The sequence below is a fragment of the Falco biarmicus genome, chromosome 4 (assembly GCF_023638135.1).
Source record: "Falco biarmicus isolate bFalBia1 chromosome 4, bFalBia1.pri, whole genome shotgun sequence".
In the NCBI taxonomy this organism is placed as follows: domain Eukaryota; kingdom Metazoa; phylum Chordata; class Aves; order Falconiformes; family Falconidae; genus Falco; species Falco biarmicus.
This window is the reverse complement of record NC_079291.1, coordinates 15,265,523-15,280,477: the sequence shown is the minus strand read 5'-3', so window position 1 is coordinate 15,280,477 and position 14,955 is coordinate 15,265,523. Positions and strand designations below refer to the sequence as shown.

Sequence of the window (14,955 nt, the reverse complement as noted above, 5' to 3'; positions counted from 1 at the left end):
TACAATGTCTTTTTATTCTTACCACTTTTTAATTATTGAACTGACCCATTTCTTTCTCACTTCTATACCCTTCCAATTCTCCCCCCACCCTAGTGGGATGCTGGGGAGTAAGCAAGCAGCTGTGTCGTGCTGAGCTGTCAGCCAGGGTTACACTATGACAGTATCTTTTTCTCTACCGTGCTGGCTCTGCTGGGGCTGGGCAGAGATACCTGTTAGGCATTAATGTGCTATGGGGTCCGAGTAACTTAAATGCTCCAATGTAGGGAGCCTCCACCATTCTGTCCCAGTGTGTGCTTCATGTGTCACTTATGTGCCTTGGGCACTGCCACTATGCACCTACATTTCTCCTCCAGCTTGCTTATGCCCAGACCACTGATTCTAGAAAGCAAGTTCAGGCAAAGACATTAAGTTCAATCTTTTTATATGACAAGATAAACAATGGGGGTAAGGGGAATGAGGGAGCCTGCAATGAAGGGCTCATGTTCCTTTGTTCTTCCTCCATGTTATCTCAAGTGAAGAGACAAACATCAAGGATGATAAAATTTAACAGCAGCTTGAAACAATGAAGTAATATCCCCAGCATTTTCTAAGATAATACTCTCTGCAATAGATTCAACACAGGTCACTGCTTCCATCTCGGATTCAGGATTGCAACAGATACCCTACAGAATGGTGGCATCAGGGTATATTTGATAGGGCTTCCCTCTGTTCACATGAAGAAACACTTTTTCTGGTTCAGAGAGAAAGCTAGTGTGTTAAATGGTTTTAGGGATGCCCAATGTGTTTCAGTACAGGAGTGCACACTTTTCCCAATGGAACCAACATGCAGTTGCTATCTGTAAATAGCTAAGATCTGCTCAAAATTTTGGCTCCACTCTATTTGAACTAGGCTCAGCCTTTGCCTTTGTTCAACATTTTTAGAAAGGGAGAACTGACTAGGCTTAATGAAGATTGTGCTTTAAGGGAGCAGGGCTTTGGAAGCAGGCTACAAAAAGTTAAGTCTGGTCCTAGCAAATTTGAATCTACACCAAGTAAAGGCAGTTCCGATGGGAAGACTGAAGGAATTAAGATCTGCAAAACTGGACTGTCAATAAATTATGCAAGAACTGGTGAGCAGCTGCAGCCAGCAGACACCAGAAATGAGAGATGTATATAATTAAGTTTTCAAGAGAAGCAATTTTATGGCAAGTAGAGGTCAAGCATTTTGTACAACCTGGCCTGTCAGAATACTGCATTGAACTGGGATAGCGAGTTACAATTCTGCCTGGGAGACTGGGCCCCACAGGCAGCACAAACACTGGCCAGCTTGATGGAACTGAATTAGAAGGTTATTGCCAAGCGTTGCCAGTTACTGCCTTCTGGACGCGTCACTGTAGCTGGTTATAAGCGTGACTGCATGCACACCTTTCTTGAACAGAGGTTTTCTTGCAGGGGGCCAGGCAGAGCCCCCAGCCAGTTCTTGCACCCAGTCCAGACCGAGAACCTCTGTATCCAGGCTGATCCCATAATGCACAGGCTCAGTCTGTGTGACTGCCTGACCCACAGCCAAGGCAGGCAAACACCTTGTAAGCACTGCTGTTCTTCCCGTATCTTCTGTCAACCCCCTAAACCTGCCTTGATAATCTGTTCCTTCAGGTACTGTATCTGCCTTTTCCTTATCTTGCTTATGACTCTTCTTCCCAGTATAGACAAAATGCTGCCTTTAAATTCATCTTCATGTGTTGCTGTTTGAACCACATGCTCTGTGAACTCAACAACACTCAATGTAATTCCTGAAACAAATGCATTGTAAGTAACAGTTTGAGCGTGTTGTAAGAAAAAATGGCATAAACCCACACTTCATGTCACTCTGGGTTAGACGGTGGGATCAAAATAGAAAATAGGATGTCTGTGTTTATTCAGCAAAAATGTGCATTGGAAAGACTGCCGAGCCATCACGAATAATTCTACTATTTTTTCAATCTTTATATAATCCATACAGTAGCAGTTGGTTTAGTTCATATTTCATGGCTGTATCATTGACTAAAAAGCTGTATGTCACAATCTGGAGGTGTTAGGTAGGAAACATGACCTTTCAAAAATGTGAATAAATCCATTAACAACATTCTACCGGATTTTTGCCAAGTTTCACAGGAATAGGGATGAGAGGTTTTTGAGTAAGCAACCGGCAATATGATAAACAAAGAAAGAATGGCCCTCAGGAGAGGCAAGACAAGTTGAAACTAAAAGGATGCAGGTGAACAAGAAGTTTCCACCCTTTTTATTCCCGTATTTTTTCAAAAGGTGGGTGGTAATGTGAAGGAAAAAAAACTTCCCATTTTTTTTAAATCTTCTAAAATACAGAAAAAAAAGAAAAGAGCTTTAGACTTCATAAAGATACCCTATTTCCTCCTCATTCATCTTAAAAATTCAAAGGGAAGCATGTATCTTTTTCCTCAACCACAAAGAAGGAACAGTTAGCTGAGGCAATATCTTCTAACAATGTGGAGACATCTACGGAAACCTTTAAAGCTTATTTATGAAACAAAAAACCCCAACGTTTTTCAAGTTAGGATCTCTTTAAATGAAAAGTTATACTGATTTGCTTAAAGCTCAGATCCGAAATCGACCACATGGGCTTGAGCACATCTTTACTGACACGCTTGTCTTCATAAACCCTTACATAAATATAATCTCGGTCTGATTATAAAAAAGCTTAAGCTAAAATAAGACAAAATAACATTTTTTTAAATGGGTGGACAGACAAGTTTACACCACATCTGTGAAATGTATTTTCAATAAAATCAAACAGTATCATCAAGTCAACATCTACATTTTCGTTAGGGCAGCTTAAATAACCACTGTCCCTCAGCTGAAGCTTTCAACCGCATATCTGTCAGGTTCCCCCAACAGTTGACTTGCAAAACTGACTATGTGCAAGTACATTGCTATAAAATGTAAATACTGTTACAAATATACACATAATTAGTTACCATATCAAATCTACAAGGCATTGACCAAATGCTGTAGAGGAAATACCTACCAGTTAAGGAGTGGTAACTTGCCTTAATTACTTGAACACCACCACAAACACCCACCTGAATATGTACTGCCTTAAGAGGGTGGAAAATACATGTATAGACATAGATCTACACTTTAGACTTCAAAAGAAATTTACCTATGGAAATAAATTCTTAAATATGAAATGCACATAAAATAAACTTACTGTGTTCAGAAAAACTAAACTGTATTACAAAATCAGATCCTGAATAGCAAAATAAAACATTACATTATGAAGACTAAATGTGAATGTTGTATTTTAGGTAAAATTTGAAAAAATAAAAAGTATTTAGGTGGAAAAACATACACATCACAGGAAAGTCTCAATATAGACCAGTGCTTCATATTTCTGTAGAATCAGGTCTTTCAAAAGGCTTTAAAAATGTAAAGAACTGCAGTTTCTCCATTATGACATAATACCCTTTCTGTTTTACAGAGCAAATTATTTTGAAGTTTAATTGTTCACAAACAGTTTAAACAGATTTTGTGAGATTAAAACATTTGTTCAGTCCACAATATTCATGAAAATGACTTAGAAGAGGAAAATATCTGGCTGCCTGGGAGCTATGACAACTATTGAAAATATCTAAAACAAACAAAACCCCCAAACCATTCTTTAAATCAGTAAAAAACCTCAGACTTCATTTATCTATCCACAACATAGATCCAGTCCTGCCAAAACCATTGCTTATTTTTAGCCATTGACAAAATGAACTTTTTTCAGTAGGATCATGTAAGTACATCTGAAGATGACCATTATCCCTACAACAGAGTAATGATTGATGTAGTATAATGTTGTGTAGCATACTTTGTACCTTTGCAACTTTACACTTGCCTCAAATTGGCAGTGCTACATTGCTTTCATACTGAGACTGTTCTAACAGCTAGAATAGAAAATACATGATAGCGCTACAACCTACGGCACAGTAACGGTATTCAAACAGGGTCTCTTTTCAAATACATAGTTAAATTTTTAATTTAATCCCTTAATATCACCTTGTAGCTTCTAATTATATCTGACAGGCAGCACAGGGACATAATTATAATTAGATTTTAATTTATTATCAGTAACAAGTTTGTGTCATCAATACTTAACTTGTAGCTATTATGATAGCTATACTTTTATCTAGTTACTCATTTTCTCTCAGACTGATCAAATCCGCTAGTGCTAATATATATGTTTTAAGTTGCACTTCATGGGAGTACTAGCATAATGTCTAATGATAATGTTTAAATTAGACTGCAGGAAAAGCACCACCTAGAGTGAATGCAAAGACAACAATCTCCAGAGGGGAGGAAAAAAATACCATTTTATGGCTAAGTGGGTGAGAAGGAGACTGTCTTTGATGACTTTTTCTTTTTTCACAATCCTGAGTTTGTCACCAGGAAACCCTCAGGTAGCCACATTCTCAGATGGAAAATTGACGCCTTACATTTTAACAAAAGATTAATTTTTCAAATGAGTTTTATACTACCATACTTTATCAATCAGAGTAATCAGTCAAGACCTTAAGTTTCATATTTCTCTAGGAACTGGATAGGCATAAAAAATGTCTATTATGGTTGGCACATTAGAAATATAAATACAGTCTAAGTATTGAAATTGCTTTTATTTATTGAAATAACTTCCCATCATTAAACTAAGCTGATCAGTTATATCATCAGATTTCTGCATAGGGCCTCTCAGACCTGAGTATCACTGAATGAAAAGATCTTGAACATTTTTTGTTATTTCTCCTTTCCCTTCCGTCAATTAGGTGTTAAAATGAGATATCTTAGGTAGTTTAAGCAGGCAGCTATGCTGCAAGATTATCTGCTCGGCTGACCACAGGGACAGGATCAGGAAGCCCACGCCAGCCCCAGAACAGGTCAGTCCCCTTTTACAGTACAGCACTAGCGAGACAACTAGTAACAACCTGTTGAGCCTTTATTAACTTACTTTATCCTCTGAAGTCTTAGCAAGCATGCTGCGACATTTTGTGCTTTATGGGTACGGCTCTCGACGTGGGCTGGGTTCTTACTGGAATGGCATAACTGTTTCTCACAGCAATTACTTTTCTAGTTTCATCCTTTTCAGATGGCTGCACTGATGAATATCACAGGATGACACAAGTTATTTTTTCCTCAAAGAATTCACTACCACCATGCTATTTTGACATGATTCCCATTACCTTCTATGGTATCAGGCTTCTAAGTTTACCCATGTGATGACATACAGTTCCACCTGAGCACCTGGCATTTTGGGTCAGAAAAACATGTCTTAATACTATTAAAAAACATTCTCAACTTCCTAATACCATAGAAGACTTCTTCAGGCTCAACCACCACCGATTTCTCATAGAGCCTGTAACTCAAATGAACATTGTGACACACAACTACTACTTTTAGATGTTAACAGAGACATCTCCGCTCATGAGCTGAGCTACTACAGTGCTGGCAGGGAGCTGTGAAAGGCTCATGTCCTGCGCAGCTGTAAGGTGCACACCTCCTAACCGAGGAACTTCACCTGTAACATCCAAATGATAAGATGCAACATCTGCAACTACTCTGAGAGAATGATACAAATCTGTCTGCGTTTATTTTCTGTATTTTAAGATAATTTCTTACTTCACATTTATTTAAATGAGAGCAAGTTGTTTCTAAGCATTGATTAAATATGGAAAAATTTGGTTTAGGTTCTCACTCATATTGATTTCCCTTATATCCCTTAATATCCCTGCCAATCTTTCCATCCAGAATCACAATATGCTGCATATGAACTAAGCTTTATAATTGCTTAGGGTGATGTTTAACAAGCAGGTATAAAGTACTGCTATGAATAGCAACACATTTTCTATCTTCAGTCACTGAAGAAATATCCCTATACTGTATCGTGTAAAAGTTTAGCAGAAAACTCCTCCTAGGAATAAACAGGGACTACTAAGGAAGGAGCAAATGGCTTCAGAACCAGCGTGTCTAATTCCTTCACAGACAAAGCCTGTGGTTTTTGTTTGTTTGTTTGTTGGGGTTTCTTAATGCCGTATTAGCAGTTTAATACATTCTGTAGGATTTTATAAGTACTGCCCCTCCTTTGCAAGTAGACTTCTCCCGTATGACTAATTCTCTTCTTGATCACTGTCTTAAGAGTTAGTTTCTCCCATCTTGGAAGAAAACCCTGCAACCTTAAAGCCAGCTACTCCAACAACTCACTTGTATTCCTAAAATCAAAGTCCCATGGAACATCACACCACTGCCTTCTCAGTGTCGCACAGCAGCTCAGAGCACTGCATAGGTGGGTGCAGCAGGGAGGAAGATCTGAGTTGCCACGTCAGTGCAGTTAACTGCGTCATTTCATGAACACTGATGATGTAGCAGGTGAGAAAGAGCTGGCTCGGAAGCTAGAAGCTGTTCTTAAAAAGTGTGCTATGGGCAGCATAATTAAATTTCTTTCCGAGACTGAAGCTGAAATGTAATTATCTGTGAGGAAGTGAAAAGGTAGAAGAATATCCACCAAAGATTTAGGTAAGTTAGAAACCTTTGGGGTCTACCTAGAGACCTCAGAATTCATTGTCATTTACGTATCATTATGTTAAAGATCATAAAGATCATAAAGTCTGTAAGAGACTGACATGCTTTTTTCTTTTTTTTTTTCTTTCTTTTTTTTTTTTTTCCTCAAGAGAAAGGTTAAAGTTGGATGTCGGTCTTATGAGTGCCACTTTTGGGATATGCAGTATTTAACAGACTTTAACAATACGACACACGAAGACATTTGAAATCTAATTAATCTCTTGACATTTGACTAAAAGTCAAAGCAGTGGACCACAAGATGAGTAAGGATACCTCACCCATGAAGGCTGATCTTTCTTTCATGAGGTGCAAATGAGTTATGATGATCTGACTACAAAGTTTATTGCAAATCTTTTCTTTTTTAATAATTGTCTCTGCTTCAAGCACCTAGCATGCTTTCTTAATATGATACTGGATTTAACCGCTGTAGCCAACACCTTACATTCCCACCAAAGGTCCTTCCTCAGGAACTTCAGTTTTTACGCAAACTGCTTGAAGTACCATGTACTACTAATAGGTGTTGCATTTTTACACAACTCAAAAGACTATTTTTATTGTTCTAAAACCCACAAATTCCCTTTTATTTCAGTTCCTGAGATTCAACAGCATTACCACATACGGAATAGTTTAGGATTTGCTGTACCATATAATGGAAACTGTTTTTAAACATTCTGACAAACGTCTCTGCTTACACTTCTAGTGGCGGTTACTTCAGGATAGTGGCCAAACACAGGATCACAGCAGTAGAGCAGGGAAAAGGTCATTCAATTCAACATGACTGCATTGAACCTTATGTATAAATCATCTCCTTATATGACCCATCATGAAAAAAAATTGATAAACAATTTATGGAGTATAATGAGATTGCAAAAAAGCTAAAAATGTAAACTCATTTGTTAAGTAACACTGAGCTGCAAACAATTTATTAGGTCAGATTTGCATCGCAGTGGAAACCTTTCCTAAAGATAGAATTACTTAGAATTACTTTTATACATACTGAAAATAGCTGTTTATGTAAGCGTAATAAATTTGAGGCATTATCAGGAATGAAAAGCTGTAGACAGACTATCAGAACTTATCTGTTGCAGTCTATACGATCTATTTTGCAACAACCTGCTCTGTTAATTTCTTCAGAATGAGGATTCTGATGAAGCAGCTAAAGCCTTTGAAACACACTTCTCTACACTCTAATGTACTATGTCCAAACTCTTCCTATAAGTAAAATGCATATGATGAAACAGTTAGAATGAAGAATTTCCTTGCCTTTGAATACAACCTGGGGACAAACAGAACTCAAAGTTTGAAAGCTAACTACTACTAACTACAGATGATTAAGATAATTTAACATTTTCTATTTTTAATTTGTACAAACTACCTGATAAACAAACTCAGAAACATAACCAGAAAAGTAACAGAAGTGACAAAAAGACTGACTTGAAGGCAAAACAAAGAGTTTATGTATCTGTGAACTGTACTAGAGTACAAGACTTTTACTACAGTGCTGTGATGCACTTGGCTATTTATTATTCATCACATTCCACATAATTAAGTGGTCTTGCACACTTACACCACTTACTTATTAAGCAGTCGAACCTGACTTTGTGGTTCATTTTATGTCTAAATTTGTCAATATGTCAATATTTGTCAATAGACATGACATGTCAATGACAGACAACGTATGTCTTTTCAGTAGACTGACCTAACACCTATCTATAGAAACAGACGATCCTACAACCCTGCTTAAGAGTTGATGAGTCTGGCATCTAGACCTGGGTGTTTGTTTTATAGTCAACAAAAGTTAACCCTTTCAATTTAACAAGCACAAATTAATATATAGCTGGTTGTTTCATGACCAGTAGAACAATACAGATTTGTATCCTATATCCCTGCTACCTCCATGGTAGTAAGTTGCCATCCTTGTCACTTACAATTCCCTTTCCCTGTTTCTGAAACCTTGGCACTGCTTTGTCCTATGTCACCCAACTATGAGCATGTGCCACAATGGCAGTTGCTCCCATGCACTGACAGATCCTGTGGGATCATTACATAGGTACCCTCTTCAGGTGTGACCAACCCACTGTTGAACTCAGTGGTTACAAACCTGAAACAGAAGACTGCAGATATCCTAAAAAGCCAACAGTGAACACAGAAAAGACCAGGGAGATATACTAATCAATAGATTTTTACAGGCCTATTAGTAGACATCTGGATTCCATATGAGTGTAAGTTTTACATTTTTATTTAATAAATGCTAATGGAAATAGGATTCACAGATGAGAACATTTCACCTCCATCACTAAAAACTATTATAATCCAGGACATAAACTCAGACCAGTTAGCTCCACTTTGACCACATCACAACTTTATGGCAAAAGCAAGAAAACTGTTCCCGAATGATGCTCCTTTCACATTTACATTCTTTAGTTCATACCTGAAGGTGAAATGACATCTTTTGGGTTTTGCAACCTAATTTCCATAGGGACAGTCCCAGATCATAGTTTTAAAACTTAATATTTTAAAAAATTTGTAATTTAGAAACTCTAGGTATTATAATTCCTTTCTTTCTGTAAATTTCTAAGTACATATATATATATTTTGTGCATGTCGTGTACTGCACTACTCCATTCACTGCACATTAGCCAGGAACATTTAATTGATAAGTCCATACTACTGCCTTTCCCTAAACCATGGCACTAACTTGGGTCTCTCTCCTTTCCTCAGATACTGATTACTATAGAGTGAATGGATACTTTGTATATTTGGACCTCTATGCTCTCTCAAGTTAACTTAAAATTATCCAATTATTTCAGTAGGTGGGGAAAGGGAAGAAAGAAAGAGACTGGCAGACAGAAGCCAAGACAGACAGGGTTAGTCTTACATTCTTAGAAGACTATGTTAAAAATGACCACTACTGTCTTGGCTTTTTACCATCTCACCTTAACTATTCACAAAAGACCCTATATTAAACCCAGCCTCCTTACTGAATTCCAGTCTCAGTAATTAAGCTAGATCATATTATTCCCCTCTGATTATTAAGTGGAAGTTGTCATTAATGTTAACAAAGAGAACAAATATTTAGTAGATAATAAAACAAGTACAGGCCATTTTAAATTCCCTCTGTGACTTTAGTTGCATATGTTATTCCCCATTTCACCTTTAAACATAGCAAGCGGTTATCATTACATGTCTGATGTACTGTCACGCAAAAGAACACAGTTCAGGGGAGAGAGAAATTAACGCTAGGCAATCCACTCCATAGGCAAGTTGCTGCAATGCACAGTTGTATCATTGTTATTAATATGAAATCACAGAAGTAGTAATGAAGCAAGTGCCATCATGCAAGATTTGCCTGAGAAAGGGGAAAGTTCAACACACAAACTGCAACCCATTAAAAAAACCAAAAATCTATCACCTAATACAAGTCTTTTGAGCAGGAGAGAGTTCTGAAGGCTAACAGGCACAAAAGGAAACAGTGACAAGGGTCTTTGAATGATCTGTCTGAAAAATACTGCTTCTTGGCAGCTGAAGAAAGGCATACACAAACTGGAAAGAAATCCTCATTGCTAATGTCTGGATTCTTGGAAACAAAAATCTTGACAGGACTGACCGGCTAACCTGAGTTCCTTATATTGTTTAACAAGTATTTAGAGCGTTTAATTTCTAAAGCTCCATATATACATGAATTAATTATCATATTGTAATGGGGAAATAAGGGAAATTGATGACCCACAGTACTCTGTCTTCAGCCTTTTTTTTTTTTAAGACAGTAGAATAGCTCATGAATGTTGAATGCCTTCATTAACAGCATGAACACAGAGTGCTAATAAGATGGAACAACATGCACCTTCAGCAAGTTTGCAGATGACATTGAAACGTGGCAAGCAGCTGATGTGATGAAGGGCTGAGCTAACATTCAGAAAGTGCTCAAGAAGCCAAAGAGCTCAAAAAATAAGCTGCCAGAAACCTTTTAAAGTTTAACAAAGACAAATGCAAAGTTCTTTTTTTCTTCACTTAGGAAGGAATAAATCAATGTAATAGTATAGGCGGAGGCTGAAAATACATACACCATGTGGTCCACCCTCCTAAACATCTTGGTTGCCCTCCACTGGACTTGCTCCTGTCTATGAATGTCTGTCTTCATTTAGATAAATGTATATAAAAGTATATAAAACTCCAATATAGTTTGGAGCTCAAAACTAGACACTGTATTCTACATGAAATCTCACAAGTGCCAAACAGAGGATAACAACCACTTTCCTCAGTCTTCCAGTTATTCTTTCTTACTGCAGCCCTCTTTTGCCTTTATTGCTGCAAAGGCTTTCTGGTGACTCACGTTCAACTTTTCTATTAGGACTCCAGGATCTTTTCTGCAAGAGGGAGCTTAGTTGCCATCTTTTTAGATCATGTTGTTCTTCGTCACACAAAAGTCATTTAAAAATGACAAGCTGAATATCAAAGATAGTGGCAGAGTAAGTTTAAGGTATTCTCTAGTGAACGCTATGTATTTACCATTGGTAATGAAAAGGATAAAAAGCCCTCCAGTTTTTATGGAATAAATTTTCTCCTGTTTTCACTGAAAGAAAATCTTAAGAGTCTACCATTACAAGATCAATACCTTCATAAAATTCTTGTAAACCAAATTTCAGAAGTTCTTTACTTGACAATTAGGCCCTTAACAAAGCACTGGGAAAAATCCAGGTTTCCAGTACTGTGAAGATTAGCCAATGGGGAAAATAGATGAGAGGAGATGGGGACATTTTACTTGAGATAAATTCTTTTTGGCTGCTGTGCTGTTTTTCCTAGTCAGGATAGTGAAGTTCAGTGAGCCCAAGTTAGTGTTATCCAATCACTAATAGTCTGAAAATATTACTGGAGTCATTTATAACATAGCACAAGGAAAAGATAAATGACTTGAACAATGTTTCTATCTCACTTCCTTAATTTGGAAACTAGCATGATGGAAGAGCTGCATTTTATTTTTGGAGCAGATGAGAAGGGAAAGAGCACTGATATACTACCAGCAGCATAAAAAATACACAGGAGTTTGCTCTGTGAGATATTAAAGAAGAGATACTTAGGGAATAGATGCAGTTTTGCCATGTTGTTAAATAATTTTGCACTTAATTTGCCATGCAGAAAGGCAGAGCGTATTACTTTGAGTAAGGCATACCCATTACGTCGTTCCAGTGCTTGTGAGCCTTGAGCTAATGTCTTTGCATACTGTTGTGCAGTTTTGACAAGTTATCCTGTTGCAGCTCAGGTCAGTGCTAGCTTACCATTTTGCCCGACACAGAGCAGGTCTACCCAAAGATAGCAAAAGCAGCACATAAATCTAAAGCCCAAGAAACCCCAAGCAGTTCCAAGGGTGATAGGCATTTTGCTGAGAAAGAACCAAAGCACCAGAATCTCATGAACCACCCCTCTCTAATTCAGTCATTGTTTCCTGTTCTTTCTTTTCTGCTGGCCCTGTTCTCACACCACTAACTTCAGAGTGGATCTGCTGGAAACAGAGGAGAGGAGCATGTTATTAACTACAATGTCAAATTCCTGTTCATCCCTGAATGATGGCCTTGTACATTCAATCCCTTCGGAGTAAAAAGGACCAGGAATTCAGCTCTCCCACTTTCTGGGTGAGTGCTTCAACTGCTAAGGTAATTACTAGAACTAGGACATGACCACTACTACCAATCTTGATGGAGTTCCAAGCTGCCATGTGTTCTGATTTTTTATTTTTTATTGCCTAAGGCAGATCCAATTCTTCAAATTTGCTCATCACCATCAGTGTTTACACTTAAACCATTAATCATACTATGTCTCATCTGGCTCCTTCTCTGATGTGGTGACTATATAAAAGCTACACTCTGATGAATTTTCCCCCTCACACCCCAACACAGCCTTTTCCTAGAGACTTTTAAAAGGTTTTCTCTCAACTCTTGGTTTCACAAGAGACTTAGCTGTCTCTTCACTGTCTCTCTATGCAAATTTCTTCCTTCTCCTTCTGGAGTATGCTATATACTGCTATGCCAGTACTCAAGGTCTTTGATTTATTCTATCTACACAAATAATACACACAGTACTGTAAATCCATATTGCTGGATGTCACTCACTCAGTAATGATAAACAAAAGTAATGCTATCAACACGTATATTTCTAAACAAGTTTTTACATTTATATAGCTTGCCAACAGCAGGAACTTTCTCTTCATTTTGTAAGCCAGACCCAATTCCTAAATAAAAGGAGTTTCAATAATAAAGCATAGTGATATGAAGACATGGAACAGCTTGTAAACTAAAACTTCATAGTTTGGGCTCCCTGAGCTCCACCCTGACCTTCACCCTGTTAGGCTACATCACTGAACTGCAACAGACCCTAGTTTTTTTTTAAAATGCAGAAATATTGTACGACTTATCCTTTCATATGTTTGAGTAGTGAGAAAAGGAAGAACTTGCAGAGGTGCTCTCTGCCTGCACTCTGCACTGTTACAATCAGAGCTTTAGCCCACTCCTTTCCAAAGCCATTCTTCATGGGCGTAATGTAACTTTCAGTCTGTAATTCTTTTGTAACCACATTTTCTTGGAGGAACAGCTTTCTGAAAGTTAAATTTATAATCAAGTCAGTAAGAGAGAGAGATGAAGTGATGAGGAGTACCAGTCAGTTACCATGCAATTATGTAACAACCACTATAGTATATAAATACATACAAGTCTACGGTTTCACACAGTGCCAGGTATTACAACAGACGGATAAACTTCTATTTTAAGAATAACAACTAAAGATAAAGATGACATACCTTCTTCAAAAAGTAACACCATGTTCGTGCTCTTGTTAGCAACCATGTTATTCAGTAAGGCGATAACAGTTTGTATTGTATTCCCAAGTATACTGTCTTGGTGATCCTGTAAAAACAACAAAAAAATCCACTAAAATAAAAATAATCTAGTTTTCCTTTAGCAAGGTTAGAAGATGATTATTCCCTTCGAAAAATGTAGTAACGCAAAAGCAATACTCTCTCAATCTGTTAAAGTTCAACATCTAAAATAATAGAAAACCAGCCAAGTATCTTAGCAAATAATATCAATTTCAGGGAGCCAAATCTAAAAATCTTAGACCAAAATTTCTCCCATGTTCTTTTGAACTGAAACAGCTCCTAGTTAGGTATAAACTTTCAAGACTTTTAAAACCGGCATACAGCTTTATCAGCCTAATCTCTATATATTCAGAACCAGGAACATTTCCCTTTGTATGGCATTTCTTTTATTAATGGTATTAATTTTACTCTTTTCAGTTGCAGCTTGATAACCTACCTTAGGTTGTAAAATGTATTTGTTGGTTTTGTTTGTATACTTTCCTAAGTATAAAACTGATTTCACATGCCTGTTAGAGACCTATTTCTGTATTGAATTGCATCACTTGTGATGTCTGTCTTATGCTTGCAGTGATTTTTCATCACTTTCTGAGACTCTGTTGATAACAGGAAGACGTCAGGCTTCATAAAGAAATTTATTTTCCTCTGTTATAGTTTACACACTTGCACACTCAACCTGGAAAGGGTGGATAAGGCGGTGCAATCAAAGCATGTGTTTATTCACACTAGTGACAGTAATAACTCAGGCAACTTCCAAGGAACCAAAACAGGACAGGCTTTTCCAAATCTAAGTCTAGATATAAATATAAGCCTGAATACATTTCAAATCTCCCTAGAAGGTTCAGGAACTATTTTGTCCGATTCTTCAGACTCAAAGCCAAATACAAACATACATCCAAATTGAAAATAACAACATTTAGAAAAACATGTCATATTTCATTTATTGTAGACTTTCCACATGTACCTAGGTGACTTGCACACTCCCCTTTCTCATCAAATCTCTCAATATACTGATATCACTCAACTACTTCACTGCCAGAGCACGTGCCATCTATCCTGAGCCACCTCCTGCCTGACAGCAGGAGTCATTATACCTTTGATAGAAGTTCCAATTTGAAGCTGAACAAGATGAAAGATTATTGGTCTCAAGTTAAGTATTTCAGACAACAAAAATTACTTCAGCCCTTGAATACAGCCAAAGGAACACTCTCCCTGAAGTTTCCTTTGGGAGTGGTCTCTGTAGCTTATAAGGCACTTTTTGGGCTGGGGCAGGCCTAATTTTATATTATATTTATAATATAAATATATAATATAATATATAGTTATTATAAAATAAATAACTCATAGGATGCTATTTGAACCCCTGCCTGGAAACATGATATAAGTGGTTGCAATCAATATGCAAGTGAGACACACCTGATTTTTATTTCTTGACTAGTCTGATAAAATTCAGGATACTGTGAAATGCATCTGCAATGCCACATCAGAAAGTCCTCTGTTACAGT

General features: G+C 37.4%; 1 protein-coding gene across 2 annotated transcripts in view; it reads right to left on the bottom strand.

Annotated features, from left to right (window-relative positions):
• ULK4 (unc-51 like kinase 4) overlaps nucleotides 1-14,955 on the bottom strand; it is a 249,721-nt gene that overhangs the window by 79,081 nt on the left and 155,685 nt on the right. For both annotated transcript variants that reach the window (XM_056334570.1, XM_056334571.1), the window contains exon 32: nucleotides 13,376-13,481. In XM_056334570.1, coding sequence (XP_056190545.1) covers nucleotides 13,376-13,481 — 106 coding nt within the window. The remainder of the gene's footprint in view (nucleotides 1-13,375; nucleotides 13,482-14,955) is intronic.